The sequence below is a fragment of the Cydia pomonella genome, chromosome 15, assembly GCF_033807575.1.
Source record: "Cydia pomonella isolate Wapato2018A chromosome 15, ilCydPomo1, whole genome shotgun sequence".
Classification (NCBI taxonomy): Eukaryota; Metazoa; Arthropoda; class Insecta; order Lepidoptera; family Tortricidae; genus Cydia; species Cydia pomonella.
Genome location: NC_084717.1, coordinates 15602204 through 15624105, shown reverse-complemented (window position 1 = coordinate 15624105; position 21902 = coordinate 15602204). Strand labels below are relative to the sequence as shown.

General features: G+C 35.3%; 2 protein-coding genes across 4 annotated transcripts in view; one reads left to right on the top strand and one right to left on the bottom strand.

The window, feature by feature from the left end:
* Positions 1 to 4391: 4391 nt before the first annotated feature.
* LOC133525980 (hormone-sensitive lipase) overlaps positions 4392 to 21902 on the bottom strand; it is a 35503-nt gene continuing 17992 nt past the window's right edge. For both annotated transcript variants that reach the window (XM_061862433.1, XM_061862432.1), the window contains 4 exons: positions 8381 to 8476; positions 7136 to 7280; positions 5767 to 5892; positions 4392 to 5259 (listed from right to left, as the gene is read on the bottom strand). In XM_061862433.1, the coding sequence (XP_061718417.1) occupies positions 5167 to 5259; positions 5767 to 5892; positions 7136 to 7280; positions 8381 to 8476 (460 nt within the window). In that variant the 3' untranslated portion in view covers positions 4392 to 5166. The remainder of the gene's footprint in view (positions 5260 to 5766; positions 5893 to 7135; positions 7281 to 8380; positions 8477 to 21902) is intronic.
* LOC133525981 (parafibromin-like) lies at positions 11152 to 21162 on the top strand. Of its 2 annotated transcripts, XM_061862434.1 has the most exons (13): positions 11152 to 12156; positions 12719 to 12878; positions 13044 to 13155; positions 13589 to 13708; positions 13890 to 14029; positions 14288 to 14465; positions 15538 to 15670; positions 17121 to 17246; positions 17516 to 17624; positions 17970 to 18081; positions 18415 to 18556; positions 19968 to 20109; positions 20899 to 21162. In XM_061862434.1, exons 2-13 carry the CDS (start codon positions 12739 to 12741, stop codon positions 20933 to 20935), a joined length of 1491 nt encoding a protein of 496 aa, XP_061718418.1. In that variant the 5' UTR covers positions 11152 to 12156; positions 12719 to 12738; the 3' UTR covers positions 20936 to 21162. The 2 variants fall into 2 exon arrangements, with proteins under 2 accessions (XP_061718418.1, XP_061718419.1); XM_061862435.1 differs by lacking the exon at positions 11152 to 12156 and having other exon boundaries at positions 12596 to 12878.

Genomic DNA, 21902 nt, shown 5'->3' with positions numbered 1-21902 from the left:
AATAACTTATCAGTAACTTACGCTATTGAAATCAAGCGGAGATTTTGGTAATATATTATTATAAAAAATAATGCAAAATAAAATTGTAGTTAGTAGGTACATAAAACAATTCCCAATTAGAATTGATAAATAGAACGACTTGAAAATAAGTTTAATTTTAGCAGAACCCTACGGGCACCTCGAACAAACTAGAGTAAAAGCCGTTGTAGTGTTAGCCGAACGTTAATTAGAATTGAAAATTAACCATTACAAATTGAACCGTAAACTGCAACGGACAGTTACAGTTTACAGTTGATTTTGTAATTGTTAATTTTCAATTCTAATTAACGTTCGGCCAAAACTGAGCCGTTGTGAGTTGTCAAAATCAGGCTTTTTCTTTTACAACTTGATCTGCAGATCAACTACGTTTTGCCCGCCACAGTCGGCCATAGCCGGCAGGTTACAGTATAAAATGAACCTTAATATAATCCTATAGTGTTTTATAGTTCGTGTCATCCACGATGTCGCGCAGATTTGTCAAATCTAACTTTTAATAACATGATATTACGAGTCAAGGCACGCGTCTTCGTGAATGACACAATCTATATCGTGTGTAAAAAAAATAGTCGTGGCGGCCAAAAGATATAAGTAACTATAGGTGCCCAAGTTTTGATAGCATTGGGCGCAAATCCGTCTGTACCAGAACCGATTGGAGGTAGGTGTTGAGACACTTCCCGAAATAATAAATAAATTACAGCAAATTTTACTCATTTTCATTACGTATATTCGTTCTTGTCAGAATAAACATAAAAATGCTCTTTTCAGTTCGCACATGAAGTCCAATGCAGCGAAATTCTGCATCCTCAGACCCCGAATGTGCATTCGGAAAACCGTGGGGTTTTCGTGGTCGAACTGTACTATTCATTAGAAGGACTCTAGCAGAGATTCTAAGGCAAAAGAAGTATATAATATGTATCTGGATTAACAGAGTATTATTTTTCTCTTCAATCGATGTTTGATCAATATGGGATCTCAATATTATTTTCATAAAATAATCGAAGGCATTTTTTCGGTAGGTACATGTACTTTCCACTAACACTGAGTATTTTGTTTAACAGCCCGAAATGTTTGGTATAGTATTCACACTAATATAATTTGACCTTGAGATCGGTAAAGCACTGACCAAGTAAATTCAGATCATTTAACCCTTAAAAGCACGGTTTATGAGCCTATCAATATATCCAACATAACAAAAAAAATAGAACAAATCAATTGTCTTTGGAATCTTTGGATATGATAGCCGGAAATTGAATCAGTCACAGGTGCTTATTTGGCATAATGGCGGCAAAACATTGATAATGCCTTTGGCGGATTATAAACGCTATTTGGACAAAAAGTAAAATCTATGCATTTAAGGGTTAAACAGTCTAAGCAGAATATTTGTTCGAAGCCTCAGTATTTCTTACATCAGTTTCATCATTGAAATTGTTTACAAACCATCTTAATTTTGTTCCAGAAAACATTATCAAAAATATTGAGCATTTCAAGGTTTACTTTACCAACTACAATACATACAAATCCAGAATAAATAGGAACGAAAAGGTTCAAACACTTACAAATTAATTTAACAATCCAATAAAAAATAGTAAATCCTCAAACGATAAGTTTTAAAACATTGTTTTTCACCACAATGCACGATGGTTCGGGTCCCTACGCCATAGGGTTAGAAGGTTGCATTATACACCGTTTTTTTTTCGTTACTTTCAAGGGTGTATCCCTGAGGTTAAATTAAGTAACTTTCTCAAAGACACCAGTATTCTAATTAACTCAATTTCGGAGATAATCAATAATTATTTTAGATCTTGTAAGGCCCTTACGAGCGTGTACACTTGCCTTAGGGCCTGTTTACATATTGATTAGTGTTTAGTACGAGTACGAGTGTTTGCTACTAAACGTAAGTACTATCTCGAACGATCGATGTTGAAATGACATTGTTATGCCACAGTTTTCAATTGTTTGGTTGAGTTAAATCAAAGACATATTGATTGAGTAAGATGCCTAAAATCTAAGATAATTCCGAGCTTCGAATTTGACAGGCAAACAAGATGGCGCTGTACAGCTCTATACATTTTGAGGTAACTCTGATTGTCAAAAATTGACGTTTGACAATTCAGTGATCAAAAAACATATGGCGCAGCCATCTGTTTTGAATGTTAAACTAAGGAGCACGTCCTTTTCTTAGACTTTACCTCTCTATTACAATCAATTCTCTTTGGTTAAATGTAATGCCCGTGTTGCAACTTTTTATATAAAAAATAAAAAACATTTATTTTTTAAATTTACTATGCCATTTACTTTCCTTACAAGTACTTACCTATACCCCGGAGTTAACAGAATTCAATAAAAACACGGTGTATATTCGTATTCAAATATGATTCGATAATTGTATGCATCGCTGAAACCAACTAATTAAACGAAACTACCTTTTTAAAACTTCACAATACACATAGTTCCGTGAGAAAACCTCTGCGTCATATCATATCAAACCCTACATATTCTAAGATAACCCGTTACAATTTTACCTTATGTGAAGAAGACCCGAGGCAGCGCATTAACGTTATGTCGCACCATGGACAGTGAAAAGGTTAATAACATCACGACATCACATGTATTTTCTAACACAGTACCGGAGACTAAAGTATTAAAAGACCACCGCAAATAAATTACAATATTTATAGTAAAAGTTGCCAAATCCTTAAGGCGTTTTAAAATCACCGCTTTAGTCAACCCTAATAGCCAATGCGAGAACTCTTAGTTTACTTATAATTACATTGCCGACTTCTGAGGTACAGTCAAGACAAGGTATTAAATATCGACGCGTACAAAGTGCCAAAAATATGTACACACCACCTTAATGTATGGCCAATAAAGTCGTGTAAACATATATTTGGTACTTTGTCGGTGTCGATATTTAATACCTTGAATGTACAACCACGGGTGTTTAACCGAAAGAGAAGTTAAACTAGAGGGTTGTATCTTGTTTTGATTAAGGAAACAATGACGTCATTATACAATAATGCCAACATAACCTTAAATAAATATGCCATTATTGTAACTAGTGCGAGTGAGACACATTCGGACCGTTATCTCTAGTTTCCTAAAGTTTATATAAAGAACTTTTTAAAAGGGAACAAGGTAAATAATTGTATGAGTTTTTAAGTGTTATTACTGCATTTACCTATCATTAGCACGACAGTATACCGGTAATAAGGGTCAAATTTGATTAACAAAAAAGTAACAACCATCCGGTATCTATTTAAATCCCTGGTTACAGTTAGCGTCAAATACTTTGTAGCAGTCAAAGTGGGCAAATAGTTCGGTAAACCATACTAAATATATGGTGTACCGAACTATTTGGCTACGTTAGTTGCTACAAAGTATTTGACGCTGACTGTACAGTACAATCTATTCAACCGTTAGATCAAATACCACAATGTCCTCGCACTGTCTATATGAGCTTTAATACTGTGCAGCGTTTGATAAAAAGTATTTTACAATTGATATTTACAAATTCACCCAACAGTTACAGACGAATACTTACAATTAGTTGTGATTTGATTATTTTACACATATTTTAAAGCACTTTGAATGTGTGGAAATGTAATAAACATAAATTAAGCGGGTTTTTAATAAACAACAATATAATTATTTACAAACAATATAATTGATAGCCGACTAACAATAGTACATTACGATACAAGTGCGAAAAATAGGAACTCTTGTTTTAATTTATCGCCACTCGTTGCGAATTACCTATTCGCACATGTATCGTTCAACGTTTTACAGGTGCAGGTACATATGGTGCTACTTTATAACACTAGTGCGAAAATTAGCATATTACGTTATTGTGTCGAACATTTAAAGGGCCATATGTACTGTAAAACGTTATACGATACATGTGCGAATAGGTAATAACTTGTGTCGATTTAAAACACTCCACCTCCGCCACTCGTTTCGAATTTCCTATTTTTCGCACTTGTATCGTAATGTACTATTACAGTACATATGGCCCTTTAAAGTTTCGACATAGTTACGTAATTGTTAATTATCGCACTAGTGCGGTAAAGTAGCACCATATGTACTGTACAAAACTTTAACTGACGTCGATAAAAAGGTTTAAAAGTAAGGGTCATTTGGCATAAATTTGATGAGCAAATTACATAATTATGTAATAGAAATACATACAACAGGCACGATTTAATTTTCCAGTTCGTCAAAGTACCATTTCTACACAATAAGTTGATTAATTCAACCAATTGTAAACCTTATTGTAAATACATAAGATGTAAAAAACAACCAGAAATATATGATCATTGCCAAGAGGGCGCTGTTATTCTCATGTTTAGGGTGACAGTTCAGTTTAGTATGAAAAATTTAGTTCCAGTGAAATTCCGCAATATGGCGCGTGATCATATATTTCTGGTCAGGCTTTTAATTATAAGCGGACGAAGGTAAAGTTTCGATAGTTCCTTTTATACGCATTATTTTAATAAAACAAGTGTACATAGGTAATAATCTGTTCGGAACACGACCATTTATAAATTTCTAACTAATTACAATTCCGGTACGTGATTCTGCAAGGCAAAGGATTTGACCATTATTCTTGTATAAGTAATTTCCCAATGCTTGCAGATTCTGTAGTAAGGTTAACTTTACCAGTATTAGGTATTCAAAATAGCACTGAATTATGTATACAATGAGATTTTATCGCACATATTTTGAACGGACGTTTAGTTAAAACACAGGATTCACAAATTCCTTATTACGAAGCTAAGTTCGCTTTCAACACACACAGGCGCTCTTTTGGCAAGTTATGTCATGGCCCGCACCACTTGATCACATTCCCATAATGTACCATAAACAGCCCATGTTCATTCCTTTTTTTTTATTAAATTATTCGTACATGATACTCACCAAATAGGGTCCTATTAAATTTTTTACAGATGTAAATCACGTGACACGAGACACTGTCGAATCAAGATCGGTCTTTGAAGTTGCCATTTTAGCCTCGTTCGTGTTGTGTGTGGTGATGTCGTCGTCGGACTGGCGCCATCTAGTAGCTAGCACTAGTACCTGACGTTGCGGCGGGCACTACACCGTGGCGAGGCAGGTGCCGCAGCAACGTCATCAGCGGCGGTCGGGCGGCGCGCTCTCCAGGTCCAGCAGCTGCTTTATCCGTTCCACGCAGAGCTTGGAACCCTCGTTCGCTTCTTTGGCCATCTGTATGAGAGTGAGTATGACTTTAATTTTTATGTTAATACTCCATATTACCGTGCGATGAAAACTCCGATGCCTAGTAATAAGCCAAAAAAATGTAAACATATCTTTGACGTCGGCTGAACCAAAAAAAATTCAAATAGAGGTGGATTCTCCCAGTAAATTTACTGCCATCTTTCGACACATGACTAATACTTTGATGATTAAAACTTTTAGAAAGCCATTTGTGTTTGATCCTTATTCTTTCACTGATATGTGTTAAATATCAAAAAGTGGCGCCATCTTACCGGGCTCGAAACGATGCGGCCATAACCTTTGGCCTTTAATCAAGATGGGGCCACTTATTCATATAATAATGAATTTAACACATCAGTGAAAGAATAAGGATCAAAGTGAAATGGCTTTCTAAAAGTTTTAATCACGTGTCGAAAGATGGCAGTAAATTTACTGTGGCTACAAAATTTTCTTTGACAATCTTTCAAATTCTCTTTGGCTGAACAAAATACTTACTAAAGCAAAGTTAAGGAAGCCATGCGGCAGGCCCTCGAGCACGTCGATGCCGACCACGGTGCCGAGCCGCTTCAGCTTCTTGGCGAACATCACGCAGTCGTCCAGGCACGGGTCCAGGTGCACCGTCTGAGACATTGCCATGGATTATGAGATTTTTACAAGCTTTTATTTAACAAGTTTATTAGGGTTCCATACCCAAAGGGTAAAACGAGACCCTATTACTAAGACTCCGCTGTCCGTCCGTCTGTCCGTCTGCCACCCGGCTGTATCTCATGAACCATGATAGCTAGACAATTGAAAATTTAGGAGATAGTAACACTAATGATAAATACATGCAAATTACGCAAAAAACTTTTTTTTCAATTCTTGTAAGTGTACAACAATTGAATTCTTTTTGAATTGTAATTCAATTGTTATATTCAGTGGAATACAAAAATCAAAGCACCTGTAAATACTGAAATCATTTATTCGCTATGCTTATTTAATTCCGGCACGTAAATAGTTATGTACGATAATATAACGCGATTGAAGGCAAGAACTTCAATCGTAGGAAAAACACAGACTATGTAAAAGGTACCTTAAAACTAGTTTTGGAACCAAATTCCTTGCCGATTGGCGGATAGGGACCGTGCGCGTTGGAGGGTCTGCCATCTTGTGGCCTGAATCGGAACCATAAACATGCACATGTACACGTCACGTGTTTTCTTGTGCATAGTAGGTTCTGCCATCTTGTGGGCTACATTGGAACAAAAAACATCACATTTACGCTTCGCGCCAAAAATCTGAAGGCTCCTGTGCTGCCTCCTACAGTTCATGCACGCTCCCTATACTTTAGGCGAAAAAAAGTGTAAGTTTTATCCGTCACAGTCCTCTTTGTTTAAATTATTTCTCGAGAATAAATAAGAGCCTAATTTGACCGACTTACGGATATCCTATAGTGGCGCAGATGGCAAGCAGCCGCTTAAAAAAAGGTGGTAGCAGGGACGATCCGGGTTCGATCCCCGGACGTGTATGCAGATATTACTTATTGTATTTTTTTTTTATCACTTAAATTTATTATCTTTGATTGACTAAACGAGTGTGAAGCTCGAGCTAAGCGTATCAGTTTCAGCTTGTACAAACATGTTTCCATGTTTGGATGTTCTCCACATTTCTGTACTGATCACTGAAATGTAGTAGGCAGATTCGATAATTATTATTTTATTCCACGACACACACGCATTTTTTCATACCACTAACCCTTTGACCGTCACAGTCGGCTATAGCTGACAAAGCTTATTCTTAAAGACAATTAAATTATCACTTACGAACTCTATTTTAAAGAATTAAGGACTATAAGGAGGCTTATTCTAAATAGCTAAGTACAAACCAATATCCTGCAGGGCGGGAACCTGCTAAGCAACTGGTCGTCTGCCCAGTACGGGGACAGCAGCGGGTCGCGCGGCACGGAGAAGATGAACTCGTCCGACGGACTGCGGGCGATTAGCGCGTCGAGGTTCGACCGGACTGCTAACCTAAACATTTTATTACGATACATATATTCATGATGGCGATGAGTTCTGTGGAACTTACGTTCACTGAGCAGTAGAAGTTGCTAGATGAGGTATGAATTATATTATTGTATGACACAACCCGTCTCTTTAACCCTAATGTTTATAAAGTTTAAAACTATTTTCATTCAATTTTCTCACTTTCGTGAAACTTAACAATTTTAGTGTTTTTAACGCTTAGACACACTTCGAAAATAAACTACAACTACATAGTTAAAAACCCGGAAACTATATAAAACTTAAATGTCATATAGCATAGAGATCGATATCTATTGAGGCGGAATATATAATATAGCTTGTTTTTCGAGATTTCTAGGTTGGTTTCAAAGATTTTTATTTCAAAGTGTAGGTATTACATATGACGAGAAGTGAATTTCTTAGTTGTGGCTTGAATAAACACACTCTAAATTATACAGTATCACTCGAGGAACCCGAAAGATTTTAACCACGCATTTCTGAAGCCAATTTAAAAAAAACATTTGAATGTATTTGTACATAAAAACTTAATGTTATTGGTAAATATGGCACTAGAAATGAATATTGACTTTTGCAGTGTTACTTGTCACTTCTGGCATCTATCAATAAGGTTATTTTGACTACACCCCATAATGGCACCATCACCATCAAAAAGGCGTTTTGCACTACGTAACAAAAAGATGTCTTTTTTTATTGATATTAATTCTATACCCTGTATCTTTAGATATTTAAATAATAAAAGTAAACAAACCAATTGTACATATTCAGCTTAAGCTTTTTTGGTCAACCAGCCAAATAAAAAACCGCCTGGATCTGTTACTGACTGACGAACTGACTTTAACCTACATTATTTGATCATCTAATGTTTTCAACTACCCTCAACTGACTTAAGGTGCCATTTGAGGGTAGATTTTGTTTACTTTTATTTAAATACCTAAAGATACAGATTATAACTAGGCGAATTCCACAAAAGTTTCTATGACATTTTGGTATTTAAAGATCAGGAATACACTGTTAAAATCAGGTTCCTCGTGTTACACCGTGTATACATTAAAGTATATACAACAAATGTAACACAAATGACTCACTCTTCCTGTGTTGTTCTAGAGATGTTGTTGGAGCCCGTGATGTACGCTAGGCGAGACGACATGGCGCCCATTATACCCGTCGCAGCTTCGCTTATCCTGAAATTGATAACTTTATTATGTTAAAAAGTAAAAGTAATGCTTAAACAGTAATATTTCTGAAAAGATATATAGAGGAAGATTTACAGTTGAGATTAAAATAGGTAATAAAATTGGGCCAAGCCTTCATCCAATAAAAACTGTAAAAAGGTAACCTAATTGCAGAATTAAGACGCTTATGGGTAAGAGTAATACTATACACGGTGTTTTTTTAAACTCCGTTGCCTTCGGGGTATGGCTAAGTACATTTAAAAAACCAAATGACATAGTTTTTTTTTTTTCGTAAAAAGTTCTAACACGGGCCTTATATTTAAATCCACCAAACAATTAAAACTATGACTTACTTAAGATAGTATTTTCGTTTAGTAGCAAATGTATAAATTCATAAACACTAATTCATATGTACGAGTAAACATGCCTTAAGGCAAGTGTTCACGCTAGTTCAGCCTTATCACATAAAAATAAGTCATTGATTATCTCCAAAATGGAGCTAATTAGAATACCGGTTTCTTTGAGAAAGTTACTTAATTTAAGCTCAAGAATGCATTATTGAAATAAACTGCCATTAAAAAACACCGTGTACGAAATTTTGATGTTGCTATAAATTACGGTAAAATAAGAATAACATTTTGGACAGAAAAGTACCTATATGTAGCACAAATAGAAATATTCAAATATTTCAAAAATAGTACCTAAAAGCTGGCTTATGTGAAGTTTTCAAGCAAATGGTACCATACTACCTTATCGTCAGTTAATGGCGATTTCGAATCATATCCAGGCGATACCTACTTTTTATTGATCACCAATCTTTTGTTAGGAAACATTATTTAACACGTGGTAGTAGGCAGGGTCATTTTTGCTTTATCTAAGGTACCTAACTACTATTCTTTAAATCTTATTGTAATACCAAGAGCGGTAATTCAGTTGTCGCGGCACATTGTTTCATTTCCGATAAGGAATAAGCTCAAAAAATTCCTGTGTAAAAATTAGGAGCGATGAACCGGTTTTATACCAATTTTTAAATGCTCCTAACAAAAAATCAAACATAAAGACATAGTTGTGTTTGAAAAACAGCAAACTGTGTCTAAATATTTTTTATAATGTTAGAGAGGAAAATGAGGACTACGTTTGTATGGAAAGGCGTTTTTGCCGTGGCCTATTCTCTTAAATATTTTCTGGTTGTAAATTATCAACAATTATGTTTTTAGTTATACTGTTACGAATACTTTATTTATTTGCTGATATGTCCTAATTCTAACCCATCTTTATTTATGAATTTTAATGCGATTTTCAAACACAATGTCATATTAAATATTATACAAATAAATAGTTAAATGAAATAAAAATATAATGCCTTAAACCCCCTCTGTTCCCGAAATGTAATAAGCCTGTTATTTAAATAATATCAAAATAAAACCTTTGATTTTAACAAACTAACACGATTGGATCATTACCGGAGACCGAGTTATCTCTGCTTTACCTCAGGTAACCCCCTTAAATCAAACATTTCGTTATGCTGCTGAATAAATACATACTTAAGTTGAATATAGAGGTGCATAGATTGGTGTCTAAGCATGATACATATTCCCTTTGGCCACAGAGTCGGCCACAGCCGACAAAGGTTACGTTATAAAATGAACCAACATTCTTATAATTCTTATAATGTTTACTATTGCTTGTTATGTATAATTATTTTGCCGGTCAAAAGGTTTGATAGAGCTTTCAATGAGTTGCGTGAGCATCTTCATGTTGCTGAAATATGGTTAAGAACGAATGAATTTGTAATACAATCGAAGTATCGGTTTACAGAAGAATTATATGTATACAGGTGTAGAGACCAATGGACGCGCGCAATGGAGGTAAGAATTATTTCGTTCAATCGTTTCATTCAGTTAATTATTTCGAGTTATGAACGTTTTAAGTGTTTTAAATATTATAAATAAATATAAATATTATAGGAAATTATTACACAAATTGACTAAGTCCCACAATAAGCTCAATAAGGCTTGTTTTTTTTTTTTTTTTTTTTTTTTTTTTATTTACCAAAAAAATACAATATTTTAAGTACCTTAATCTAATTTTTCGCCAAACTGTGAAACAGTTTGTTGGCGGTGCGCTCTAAAATAATCTTAAACTAAATAGGTACACTAAACATTGAGTAATACGGTAGGTAGAAGTATGAGCATATTAACATACCTATAATAATCTAGTGAGATTTGACGTGCCATTTCACAACACAAGATAGATATGATAGCTGTTCATTAAGGACGAATTATTATAATATTTTAGCGGCACAAACACTTTGTTGACAACCGAAAATAAGTAAGAAAGTATTAGGTAACTAGGTTAAGTTTTCATATTTGTGTAGTAAAATCTGTTTAAATTTTGATTTCAAACTACCTATGTTTAATTTAGGTGTCTCAAGTAGAAGAGGGTACTCATTATAAATTTTGGGGATCAAATATTCTTTTGTTCTTCGACCATAATAGTTTTTTGCTGACGGTTGTGTCAATCTTATGATCTTAGCAGACCTAGTATCACGCTTACTTATTCTCGGTATTTTACACTCATCATTGTAGTAACTATGTAATACATTTAAATATACAACCTTACAATGCACAGGAAGTATCTTGCAAGCTGAGAAAAGTGTATCATAATTATATCTGTACTGTTGTGTTGAGGGTACTTAGACAACGATATATATAATATATAAATATTTATAAATACTTAAATACATAGAAAACACCCATGACTCAGGAACAAATATCCATGCTCATCACACGAATAAATGCCCTTACCAGGATTTGAACCCGGGACCATCAGCTTCGTAGGCAGGGTCACTACCCACTAGGCCAAACCGGTCGTCAATCGGTCGGTTTTATTAACGTGTTAATGAAAATTTTATCTTTTTTTACCTCTTATTTACCTATCCATCAGAATTATCAGTAGACTTAGCACGAGTAAAGTGCAACAGTATGTCGCTCGCTAGAGAACCCCGTATCTTTCTAAATATGCTAATTAAAAAGGGAAGGGTAGTATCTCGCGCCCGAGATACTATCGCGGCGCTCTTGTGCTAAGCCTACTGGTCGATGGATAGTCTACCCGGGACGAAAAATTACAGTAAAAACGACTAATTACGAAGTGACTAAAGTGAGTGTGTGTATGGCTCATTCAATCGTCATCATTAAAATATTATATCTGCCTTGATTATTACTGATCAGCATAATACTAATAAGAATGTTAAAATGACCACATGTCAACACTGACTAGGAACTTTCTAAAACTTGGGGCGATTTTAGGCAGAAAAGTTACAGCAAATCTACTTAAACATCAGAAAATATTTATTTTAATAAATAATACAATTTATTTATTAAATTGTTGATACAACACTCAAAATCCCACCGTTTCTGACTATCCCCAATCCCCATTTAACTCTTGCCGGGCGGCCATAAAAGGCTTAATCCGCGCCAAATTTCGTCACTTGTGTTTGAGCTCTGTTACATATAACATCAAAGCGAACGCATCCGGGGGTAGTTACATAATTAAAAATACATTTTCAAGCTATTTTATATAGAAAAAATATTACGGTGAATAGTGAATACAACATTTTGTGATTATTTGTGCTGAATAAAATCGGTCACTTATAACTAAAATAAAATATTACTGCTTTATTCTATAAGGTACGTTTTATATACGTCATGAATATATATTTGATCGAGCGAAAGTGAAGGTCTTCGTTTCAGCTTGGGCAAAATTCTTTCGTATGTCTGGATGTTCTCCAATTCTCGTAAAGTTTGGTGAGCAGGTACGATAATTATATTTTGTCGATTCAGTTCAAAATAACGGAGCTAAGGGGGTTGGCGAGGTCCACAGCTAACAGTCAGTAGTTTAATGCTATTATTTCGTATTTTTATGTCATGTCGTATACAGAAATTTCTACTCCTGATTTGTTTATTGACGTTACACGTAAAGATAAAATATCAATTTATATCATTTGAATATTTACATATAGGATATATTACTAATGAATCCATGACGTATTGTGATTTTGGTTTCTCAGTACCACTTTATACTTTACACAGTTTATACTTGCTTTAACGTAATTTTATATGACAAAAATAATAATAATATACCAGATCTGTTTTCCTTTTTTTGTCTAAAATGCATAGAATAAACTATCCATGGTGCATGTATAATAAACTATTATTGAACTATTCTGACTTACAATTATGTGAATTTCAGGAAAGTAAAATAAAATTGCTATGGGTATTATACCAGACCCGCTTAGTTTGCTTCGGCAATACATTACCAGTAAAAAAGAAATAGTGGAACGCCGGAATTTAATATATTTTGGAGAGTTTTCTTGGTCGAAGGACGTTAAAACTAACTACCTTATGTGGAGGTAAGCATACAATTGTAATTACGTTTATAATATACGTTGTAATTTTATTTTGTATGTTATTTCCTTAATTGTAACACATTTCCGTAAATAATTTATTATAATAAAAATAATATTAATGTAATTCAATACTTAAGATTGATAATTGATTTTTATTTGTATATTTAGACCCAGCAGGGACCCCCGAAAGGGTATCAAAGAATATTATACATTGGAAAGTCTACTACATTTTCTGAAAAATATACATCTTGGTCATGCCGTGTATGTCAGACAGGCAGCGGTAAGTTAGATATTTGACAGAAACACCTATGATTTTGTAGATATTATTGTGCCTTGAATTTAAACCCATTGAGTCCCATAGACGCCATATCGCAACTGAAATGACAATCAATATAAATTCTAAATTAATTACCTCAAGGTTGTTTTTTGGCAAATTTAGATCCCAGGGACTACAAGGAGTAAATAGGCTATTAAACTAACCTACTCTATTATGGAACATCAAAACGCTTTTACTATGGAGATGTATATTCAACCGCTTCCTTCAATATAATTTTTTGGTGACTCAAAATCACTTAATGTGTAAAAAATTATTATTATTTTATCAAGAGCTCTTCGCTCGATTTGGTGCTCTTTTCCAGTCGACTCGATTTGGTGCAAATTTTTCTAAAAAACTAATTCGTTTTAGTAAATTAGCGTACTATTTGTGTTTTCAGGTTGAAAATATCCCCGCTGTGCGTCGTCCAGATCGTAAAAAACTATTAGCTTACTTAATAGGAGAAACTTCAACTTGCGCTTCAATTGATAACAGTGCCCTCCTGGAATTTCCAACTCGGGTATTTATTAATTAAACTTTTATTCTAAATTTGAAGTAAACAGTCGTCACCAAGCAGAGAAAACATCGTGCATAGAACTGTTACCATGTCTATCACAATGTATGATTTTTTCTCTAGTTAGAGACGGCACTATAGTGTAAATGTTTATAAACCGAGTTTAAAAAGGAGTTTTTTGTTGTAGGTTAAGCGTACCCATGATAATGAAAATATCAAATCAGTAACGAAAAAGCCACGTACTGAAGATGCCCAAGTACAGAAGGTTCGTTTTCAATTGGCGACTCGATTTGAAGTGCCCGAAGGTGCGATGGTCGGAAATATTAAGTAAGTTATTTGATTAATCATGTACAATTCATATACGTCACCGTCGTCCAGAGCAGATAAAGATTAAACTGAACTTTCATAATATATTCTAATACAGTTCCATACTACGTCGGTGGCCTATTGCGTATTATATAACAATAGTCGTATAATACGCAATAGCGACTTACAATACTAAATTGCGTATTACAATAGTCGTGGTGTTATATACGTAGATATACGTATGTATAATGCCTATCTAATATCATGGTTTAATTTTAGATCCGAGGAAAATCAAGCACGTTTAAACAAAAACAGTACCACAATTAAAATAAACGAATACACTGACAACAACAACAGTTTAGATTTCAAAGCGATTCTAGATCATGATATGAATTACCTTATCAGTCAGGAGAGGCAATGTAGGACCAGAACTACAGTTTTACAAAGCAATGAAAAAGTAAGTGTTTGCTCGCTAATTTTTCTCAAACATGTAATGAAATGTTGACATGACTTACTTCAAATTAGGTCCAGAAATACTACACATCAGGTGCGGTGAGTGATGATGATATGTAAAGGAATTTCATACAGCCTTACACACCTAGGCCTGTAAGGCAACCTTCTTTTGTTTTTTAACGTCAAAAAATGGCACGTCTTGGCATTCAACTATAAAAAACCTATAAGCAAAATTCTGCCAGTATGCTTTTTTTTAATTTTTTTGTCTTTTTTGTGTTTGTTAAATATTATTTCCGGGATTCAAAGGGGAACAAAAATTTCATTATTTTTGCGCTACGAGGCTACGACGCACGGTTTAGGAGATACAGCCCCAAAAAGTTTTATTATTTTCAGCCATGCAGAAATCTTTATAGGGCTGTATCTCCTAAACCGTGCGTCGTAGCGTAAAAATAATCAAATTTTCCTTCCCCCTTCGGTAACAACAAAAACACAAAAAAGAAAAAAGAAAGAAAAAGAAAAGAAAAAGGCGTAAGGCGTGCGAGGTAGCGCCAAAATAATTAGATTTTTGTTCCCCTTCAATACCCCACGCACTGAATAACCTATCACATTAGGACATGAAACAATCATCATCATCCTATTTTTTTTTCGTTATTTCATTGCAAGTTTGAGAAAAGCACCATACAAATCTCGGCGGGAAACGGGGTTGCCGGCCGCGTCTCCCTAGCCGACCTCGCTACGCTCGGCCGTCTATATCTACTTGGCTTGCAACCCTTCGCTTCCCGTCCTCTATAGTAATGTACTATAAGTGTAGTTTTTGTTGAAAAATCATTTGTAATTGATACATTACAAGCTATAAGATATTTGTTAATACAAATAGTTAATAGCAGTATTACTTTGGTTATTACTACTTACCTAATTGAAATCATTAGTTAATCATTTCCGAATAATAATTTCATAAGGAATTTCTGTTTAACCTGATTAAGTAAACCCTTCTTGTTGAATAGGGATCATTAACGCAAATGACATTGTTAATGTGTATGTGATTTTAGAGATACTCACATTTGTATTATTTACAGATATTTTCCGGGAGTAATATTAGTCTATTGCAAGCAAAACAAGTAAGTTTCCAAGCGTATGAAGTAGTTAAACCGGTACGAAGACCACAGCGATACAGTCGATATGATCAGGAGAAATTTAATACAAAGAAAGGTAAGTCCTTTTAATGGATTTTATTTATAGAAAAATAAAGATATGTGATTACCTGGTAACTAAAATCGACAACCGCATATGCGCAGAGATGTGAATTTCGAGCGAGAAATTATTATACTACATTGTAACCTCGATAACTTGAAAACCTTTATAAGTTAATAAAATGTTGTTTCTCTTTTAACTCAAACGATCAATAATTTGGGATTTAGACCTCCGTAACTTAAAGTTGTTTTTTGACAACCTCTATAACATAAAACATTTATTGTTAATTCATTTAAACATTCAACTATCAAACGAAAGTTTCTGTTTAGAAATTTGTTTTTATTGCGTTCACCTGTTGACCAGTACCCCTAGTGTAAATTTATTACATAGCGAAACGTGACGTACGCGTCTGCGTTAAGTCTCAGTACCTGGGCGACCGAGCTTTGCTCGGTTATAACTATTTATTGTAATATGGTGGTGTATAGCTGATAATCTTAACTAGATTGTTTTTACTAAATTAAACTTGTCTAAAACAATAAAAATTAAAAAATTATATATAAACTTGAACATATAAAAAAAAACAAAAGTTAGTCACCGGGCGAGATTCGAACCCGTAACACTCGTTTAGCAGTCCGCGTCTTAACCCGCTGGACCAGACGGACAGATACAACAATTGCAATTGAATTGCTCGTTTAAAGGTATAAGATTTTGTATGGGATTTAGAAACAGCGCGCCAAGCGGGACGTTTTGGAAACCCAAAATCCCATACTTAACGCAAACGCGTAAGTCACGTTTCGCTATCGAATAAATTTACACTAGGGGCTCAGATGGCTAGAAGTTTTAACTGTCCACTTATTGTTTATGTTTAAAATCACTGAATGACTGAACCACTACCTGAAGTCGAAGTACCGTAACTTGTTTGGATCATTAGGTAGTTTCTTGTAGTTCTCCGCGAAGTACACATTCTAAGTGAAATGAATCCGAACGAAAAACGAAAATTACAAACAATAACATACGATGAAAAACGAATAGCGATCGAAGCAGTGAAAAGACATCTCAGCCCAGGTTGGAGTACCTACACGGGAGTACACTTTCAATCATATTGAAGAATGAAACTGAACTGTTGAAAAAACCGCAATCTGGTGAAAGTTTTTCATGTAAAAGACGAAAAATTGCCAAATTCCCTAACTTAGAACAGTGTTTGTTTACATGGTTTAAGCAGTGAACCTCCGTAAGTAAAAATACGAGCCAATCGGAACTCGCTAACTTAGTAAGTTAAAAACTCTATAACTCAAAGTTTTTAACGTTTCCTTTGGACTTTAAGCTATCGAGGTGCCACTGTATTTGACATTTGTCAACTGTCTAATTAACTATTTGTATCGAGTTAAGCGAGTCCTTTCACTTCAATGTATGCCTTGAAATGCTATTTGTTTATTAATTTTTAATTATCTAATTTTTATGGACACAGAAATGGAGGGTTTCAAAATCGACACAATGGGTACCTATCAAGGCATGATATTGAAGTCTGTAGTTGAAGGACAGAATACCTGCGCATGCACCTCAAAGGATTCTTGTCAGCTTTCACCGATACCACGTAAGTCTTGTCAAGTATTATTTTACCTTATCCTGCGTCTCTGTCGTTTTACCGTGATGACTTTTTCATGTAATTACTATAGAGTAGACCTAATTGAAACGCATCGCTTCAAACTGTAATTGTGACACTCAAACGCGCCATTCGTGAACCATTTTTGAAAGGAACTGTAACTGTTCGTAGCGTTTTGTAGCACGATGTGTAGTGTATAGATTGTTGGGGAATAGAAAGTATGCAAATTCAAAAATCTAACAAGTATGTATTGTTGATAGGAATGCTAGTGAGGTCCGAGTCCGCACGCACTCCCATAATCATAATACCGGCCGCACCAACCTCGCTCATATCGTTGTACAACGTCAAAGACGTGTTGCAAGATCACAAGTGAGTACTCGTACAAATTAATCTGAGTATAAAGCATGAAGACGTACAAGTCGGCTGCCGCTTCGTTGGTAGGTTAAGAAACGTTAGCTCGCCCAAGCACGCCAAAAACGTAGCTTCTTCCCAATTGAGAATTTATACTCTGAGTACGCTTACTTTGCACTGAATTGGTAGTAATAATAGGTACATACATATCCCATAAAAGTGCCATTATTGACCTAGGACTTGGCAGGAAAACTTGATGTGGTCCGTCTCTAGCTAATTACAGATAACATTAATTAATGTTCCTTAATTTATTTGCATCAATTATTTAATTACTCATATCGTAAACTGTTTTTTTTTAAACAGATACGTCTCAGTGCAGCAAAAAAGAGCCGAAGGCGCCGTGTGCGAAAGTGAAGTGCTCCTTCAAAGAAGAAAGGGCGGTGAACATATTTCCGCGAACAACTCTGTTACTACGGTAAGTACTGAGTCTAGTAAATATTAAGCATTAACCTTGCTAAATACCGTTACCACCTAGTTTAGTTCAATTAAATACAGAATGGCCCAAAAACACGTTGTCAAAGATTTTTACTGGGGCATATTGCAGATAGTTTCAGGTAACGTTTGCCTTTGTGTATTAAGAATTTGTTTTTTTAAATATATTTTTTGATCAACGTATTTATGGGCCATCCCGTAAAGTTAACTTGCTAGGGAAATCCACGGCGAATCTACGCCCTCTACCCGTCACATATAGAACTAACAATCGACTATGTTTTATCAAGTCCAAATAAATAAATTATGTATGCTTCAGATGCCATATCGCGTGATAGATGACCCGAGCCGACTATCAGCCGCTGAGTGGGACAGGGTGGTGGCAGCCTTCGTGCTCGGACCCGCATGGCAGTTTAAGGCGTGGCCGCGGGAAGGGAATCCAGCAGACATCTTTGCCAATAGTGAGTATATAGTTTCGAAACAAACGATTATTATACGACGATAATTTATAGCGAAGCCGTAACGGTGGTTCTAATCCTGGTATGTGCACTTATTGGTGTAACGAACACGAACATTTATTTGTTTCCAAGTTATGGATGTTCTAGTTTATCGTGTAATATGAAATATACTAAGTCAGGCCATAAGAACTGTCACAATGGTTTTGACTGATAAAAAAACTATAGGTGCAGATATCTTTTTATTCATATATTTATGGGTTGAAAGCTTATTTAATGCTGAATTACTTACAATATAATTTAACGTGATTTGCTGTCTCCGTTTTACATAATTCTATGACATCTTCGGAATTTTTTTATAAAAAAACATGCAAAAAATACGCAACCTATTCAAGGTGATTTTCATCCCTATTTATCCATTATAGGGAGCGTGCATGAACTGTAGGAGGCAGCACAGGAGCCGTCAGATTTTTGGCGCGAGGTGTAAATGTGATGTTTATTGTTCCGATGTAGCCCACAAGATGGCAGAACCTACTATGCACAAGAAAACACGTGACGTGTAAATGTACATGCTTATAGTTCCGATTCAGGCCACAAGATGGCAGACCCTCCAACGCGCACGGTCCCTATACATTTTACATGGTTGAATCTGACATAAAACAAAAGCTGGATTTTTTATCTTTCTTAAAATATATAATTTATGTGGTGTTGCCAAAATTGCAACTGTACGTGTTTTACCAAACCTATTCGTTGGATAGCAGTCAAAAATTAGCGTGTCACAAGTACCCTAAGTATTAGCTGAAGTACAGACTTGTCGGAGACTAAATGCTGGTGATAAAATAACGTTCCAACGTTCTAAAGGCGCGATCTAAATTCTAAACTAATTATATTACGTTTACATCAGTATAAAACAAGCTTTAAAATCATGGAAAACTTTTTTATTAAAAACTTTGTATTACACTTTATCAGTCAAAACCTTTGTGACAGAACTTATGACCTAACTAAGTATTACTCTCAACCCAAGGCTTATCCACCTTACTGTTTGACTAAATCAACTTGTGTAACACTTGAGTTAGTTTTTAACACGCAGAAACGTCTGCGAACGATGCTATTAAGCTTAGGATAAATTTAAATGTGGAAAAATTACTGTCTTGGGTGAGACTTGAACTCACGGCCTCTGGATCGATACTCCAGCGCTCTGCCATCTGAGCCACCAAGACCTTATCCATAGGCAGCAAATTTTCCACCATATGGGTCTAGGGGACCCTAGCGACATCTACCGTAAGAACGTTACACTTCTTAGACGGCTACCGGAGTTCCAAGTCATACCCAAGCCTCACCCAAGACAGTAATTTTTCCACATTTAAATTTGTGTAACACTGTCCCATCATATTTATTTATTTAACATATTTTCCAGTTTGCGCTTTCCATCTAAAGTTCGAAGATATGAAGGTCGACGTCCGGATATCGCGGTGGGCGGTGAACGTGCTCACTCTCAGCCGCACCAGACGCCACCTGGACCACGCTGTACTAGGGCACTTCTGGGAGAAACTTGACAAGTAAGTCAGTCATTTCGATCACGTCAATGTATAAAACCGTTTAAGGGCCAAATTTAATTTTTAACACAGATGCTCAAAAAGTCCTACTTTACGTAGATGTTTAGCGTTCGCAAAGTTGGTTTTTACGAACTAGTGCTTTAAACTTTACCAACTTTTTAGGGTTCCGTAGCCAAATGGCATAAAACGGAACCCTTATAGTTTCGCCATGTCCGTCTGTCTGTCTGTCTGTCCGAGGCTTTGCTCCGTGGTCGTTAGTGCTAGAAAGCTGAAATTTGGCATGGATATATAAATCAATAAAGCCGACACAGTCGTTCACTTAAAATTTATTTGTATTAAAATAATTCAACTTAAATCATGGCTGAACTTAGTGTATAGTGCTGATTTAACAATATCATTTAAGTTTAAGGGAAAATTCGTAACTGTAAAGTCTGTAAGTGTAATACTCACATAACCAATATTTGTTTTATTGTGATTTTTTCGCACATGTATTAAAAAACGTCGTTCAATGTACGTGTGCAAGTGTAATTATTTACTTGTCTCGGGACTCGTAAATAATGTCTCACTTTGCACACTTGCATTTAAATGTACTATTTCAATCGTTAGACGGATATGATGCATGTCGCTGCGTTCTCATTTCATTTTTGGGACGTTATGTAACACTCGTTGAAATTTATTTATCGCACGTCTTTCGGTTAATGCCTATGCGTGTTTATTTTTCAGTACATATAATATATACGTACCATTTTGCACTCTAAAATTATATTATAAAGGTATTTTCTCTTGTTACAGGCACATGATGAAGATTCAACCACATCTTAGATTTTAGTTTGTAGATTTTAGCTTTATATAGTTCTCAAATTATTAATGATAACGTGTTTGTATACATATTATATTTTTGCTACAATACCGTCGCAAAACCAATTTATGATTTTAAATTGGAGTTAAGCATTTATTAGTATAAAATTATCTATTTTGTACAATCGACGTCAAAAACGTTTGCACCCCTTTTAATAAGGTAAGATATGTCAACAAACAACACCTTTAACATCGACAGTAGGTGTACCAAACATGAAATTTGACCAAGCCTGTGTGCGAATATGTATTTATTTGGGAATTTGTTTGTAAGATGTTTTGATTAAACTTAGTTATACATTAAAAAAGAAAATATTGTTTTTATTCTTGGCGAATCGTGCAACTTCCTAGTTTCTTATAGACTTTAGACGAGCAATTCTTGTATATATATATCGGGGATCTCGGAAACTGCCTTAACGATTTACTGCTTGTTGTCTGCCTCTACATTTAATCAATTGTTTATTTTTCTTCTCTTTTGTATCTTTTTACTGAGATGTTACAATAAATAGTATTTTATCTATCTAACCCTAAACGCCTCTTTTACGTAATATTTGCTCATGTAACAACATTTTAATCCAAGTATGTTTGGACCCGTGTCCTTAAACTATTTATAAAAGAGGGTTACGGGCAATGTGAATGTCATCTAGCTTTGTGTGGTAGGGCACAGCACAGTGGATGTCATTCCAGATCTAGAGCAGAGCCCAGCTGAGAAAGTACCTCCACCTTACAAAAACCGCAGCCAAATAACACTAGTCCCTACTCATAGTGTTGTGTTCCTGCCGGTGAGTGCGGTTGCCAGAGCTCAACGAGAGTGTAGTGTTAGGGTCGGTAACGCGCAGGTAACACCTCTGGAGTGACAGGCGTCCATAGGCTACGGAGACAGCTTACCATCAGGCGGGCCGTATGCTAGTTTGTCACCGACGTAGTATGAAAAAAGAGTA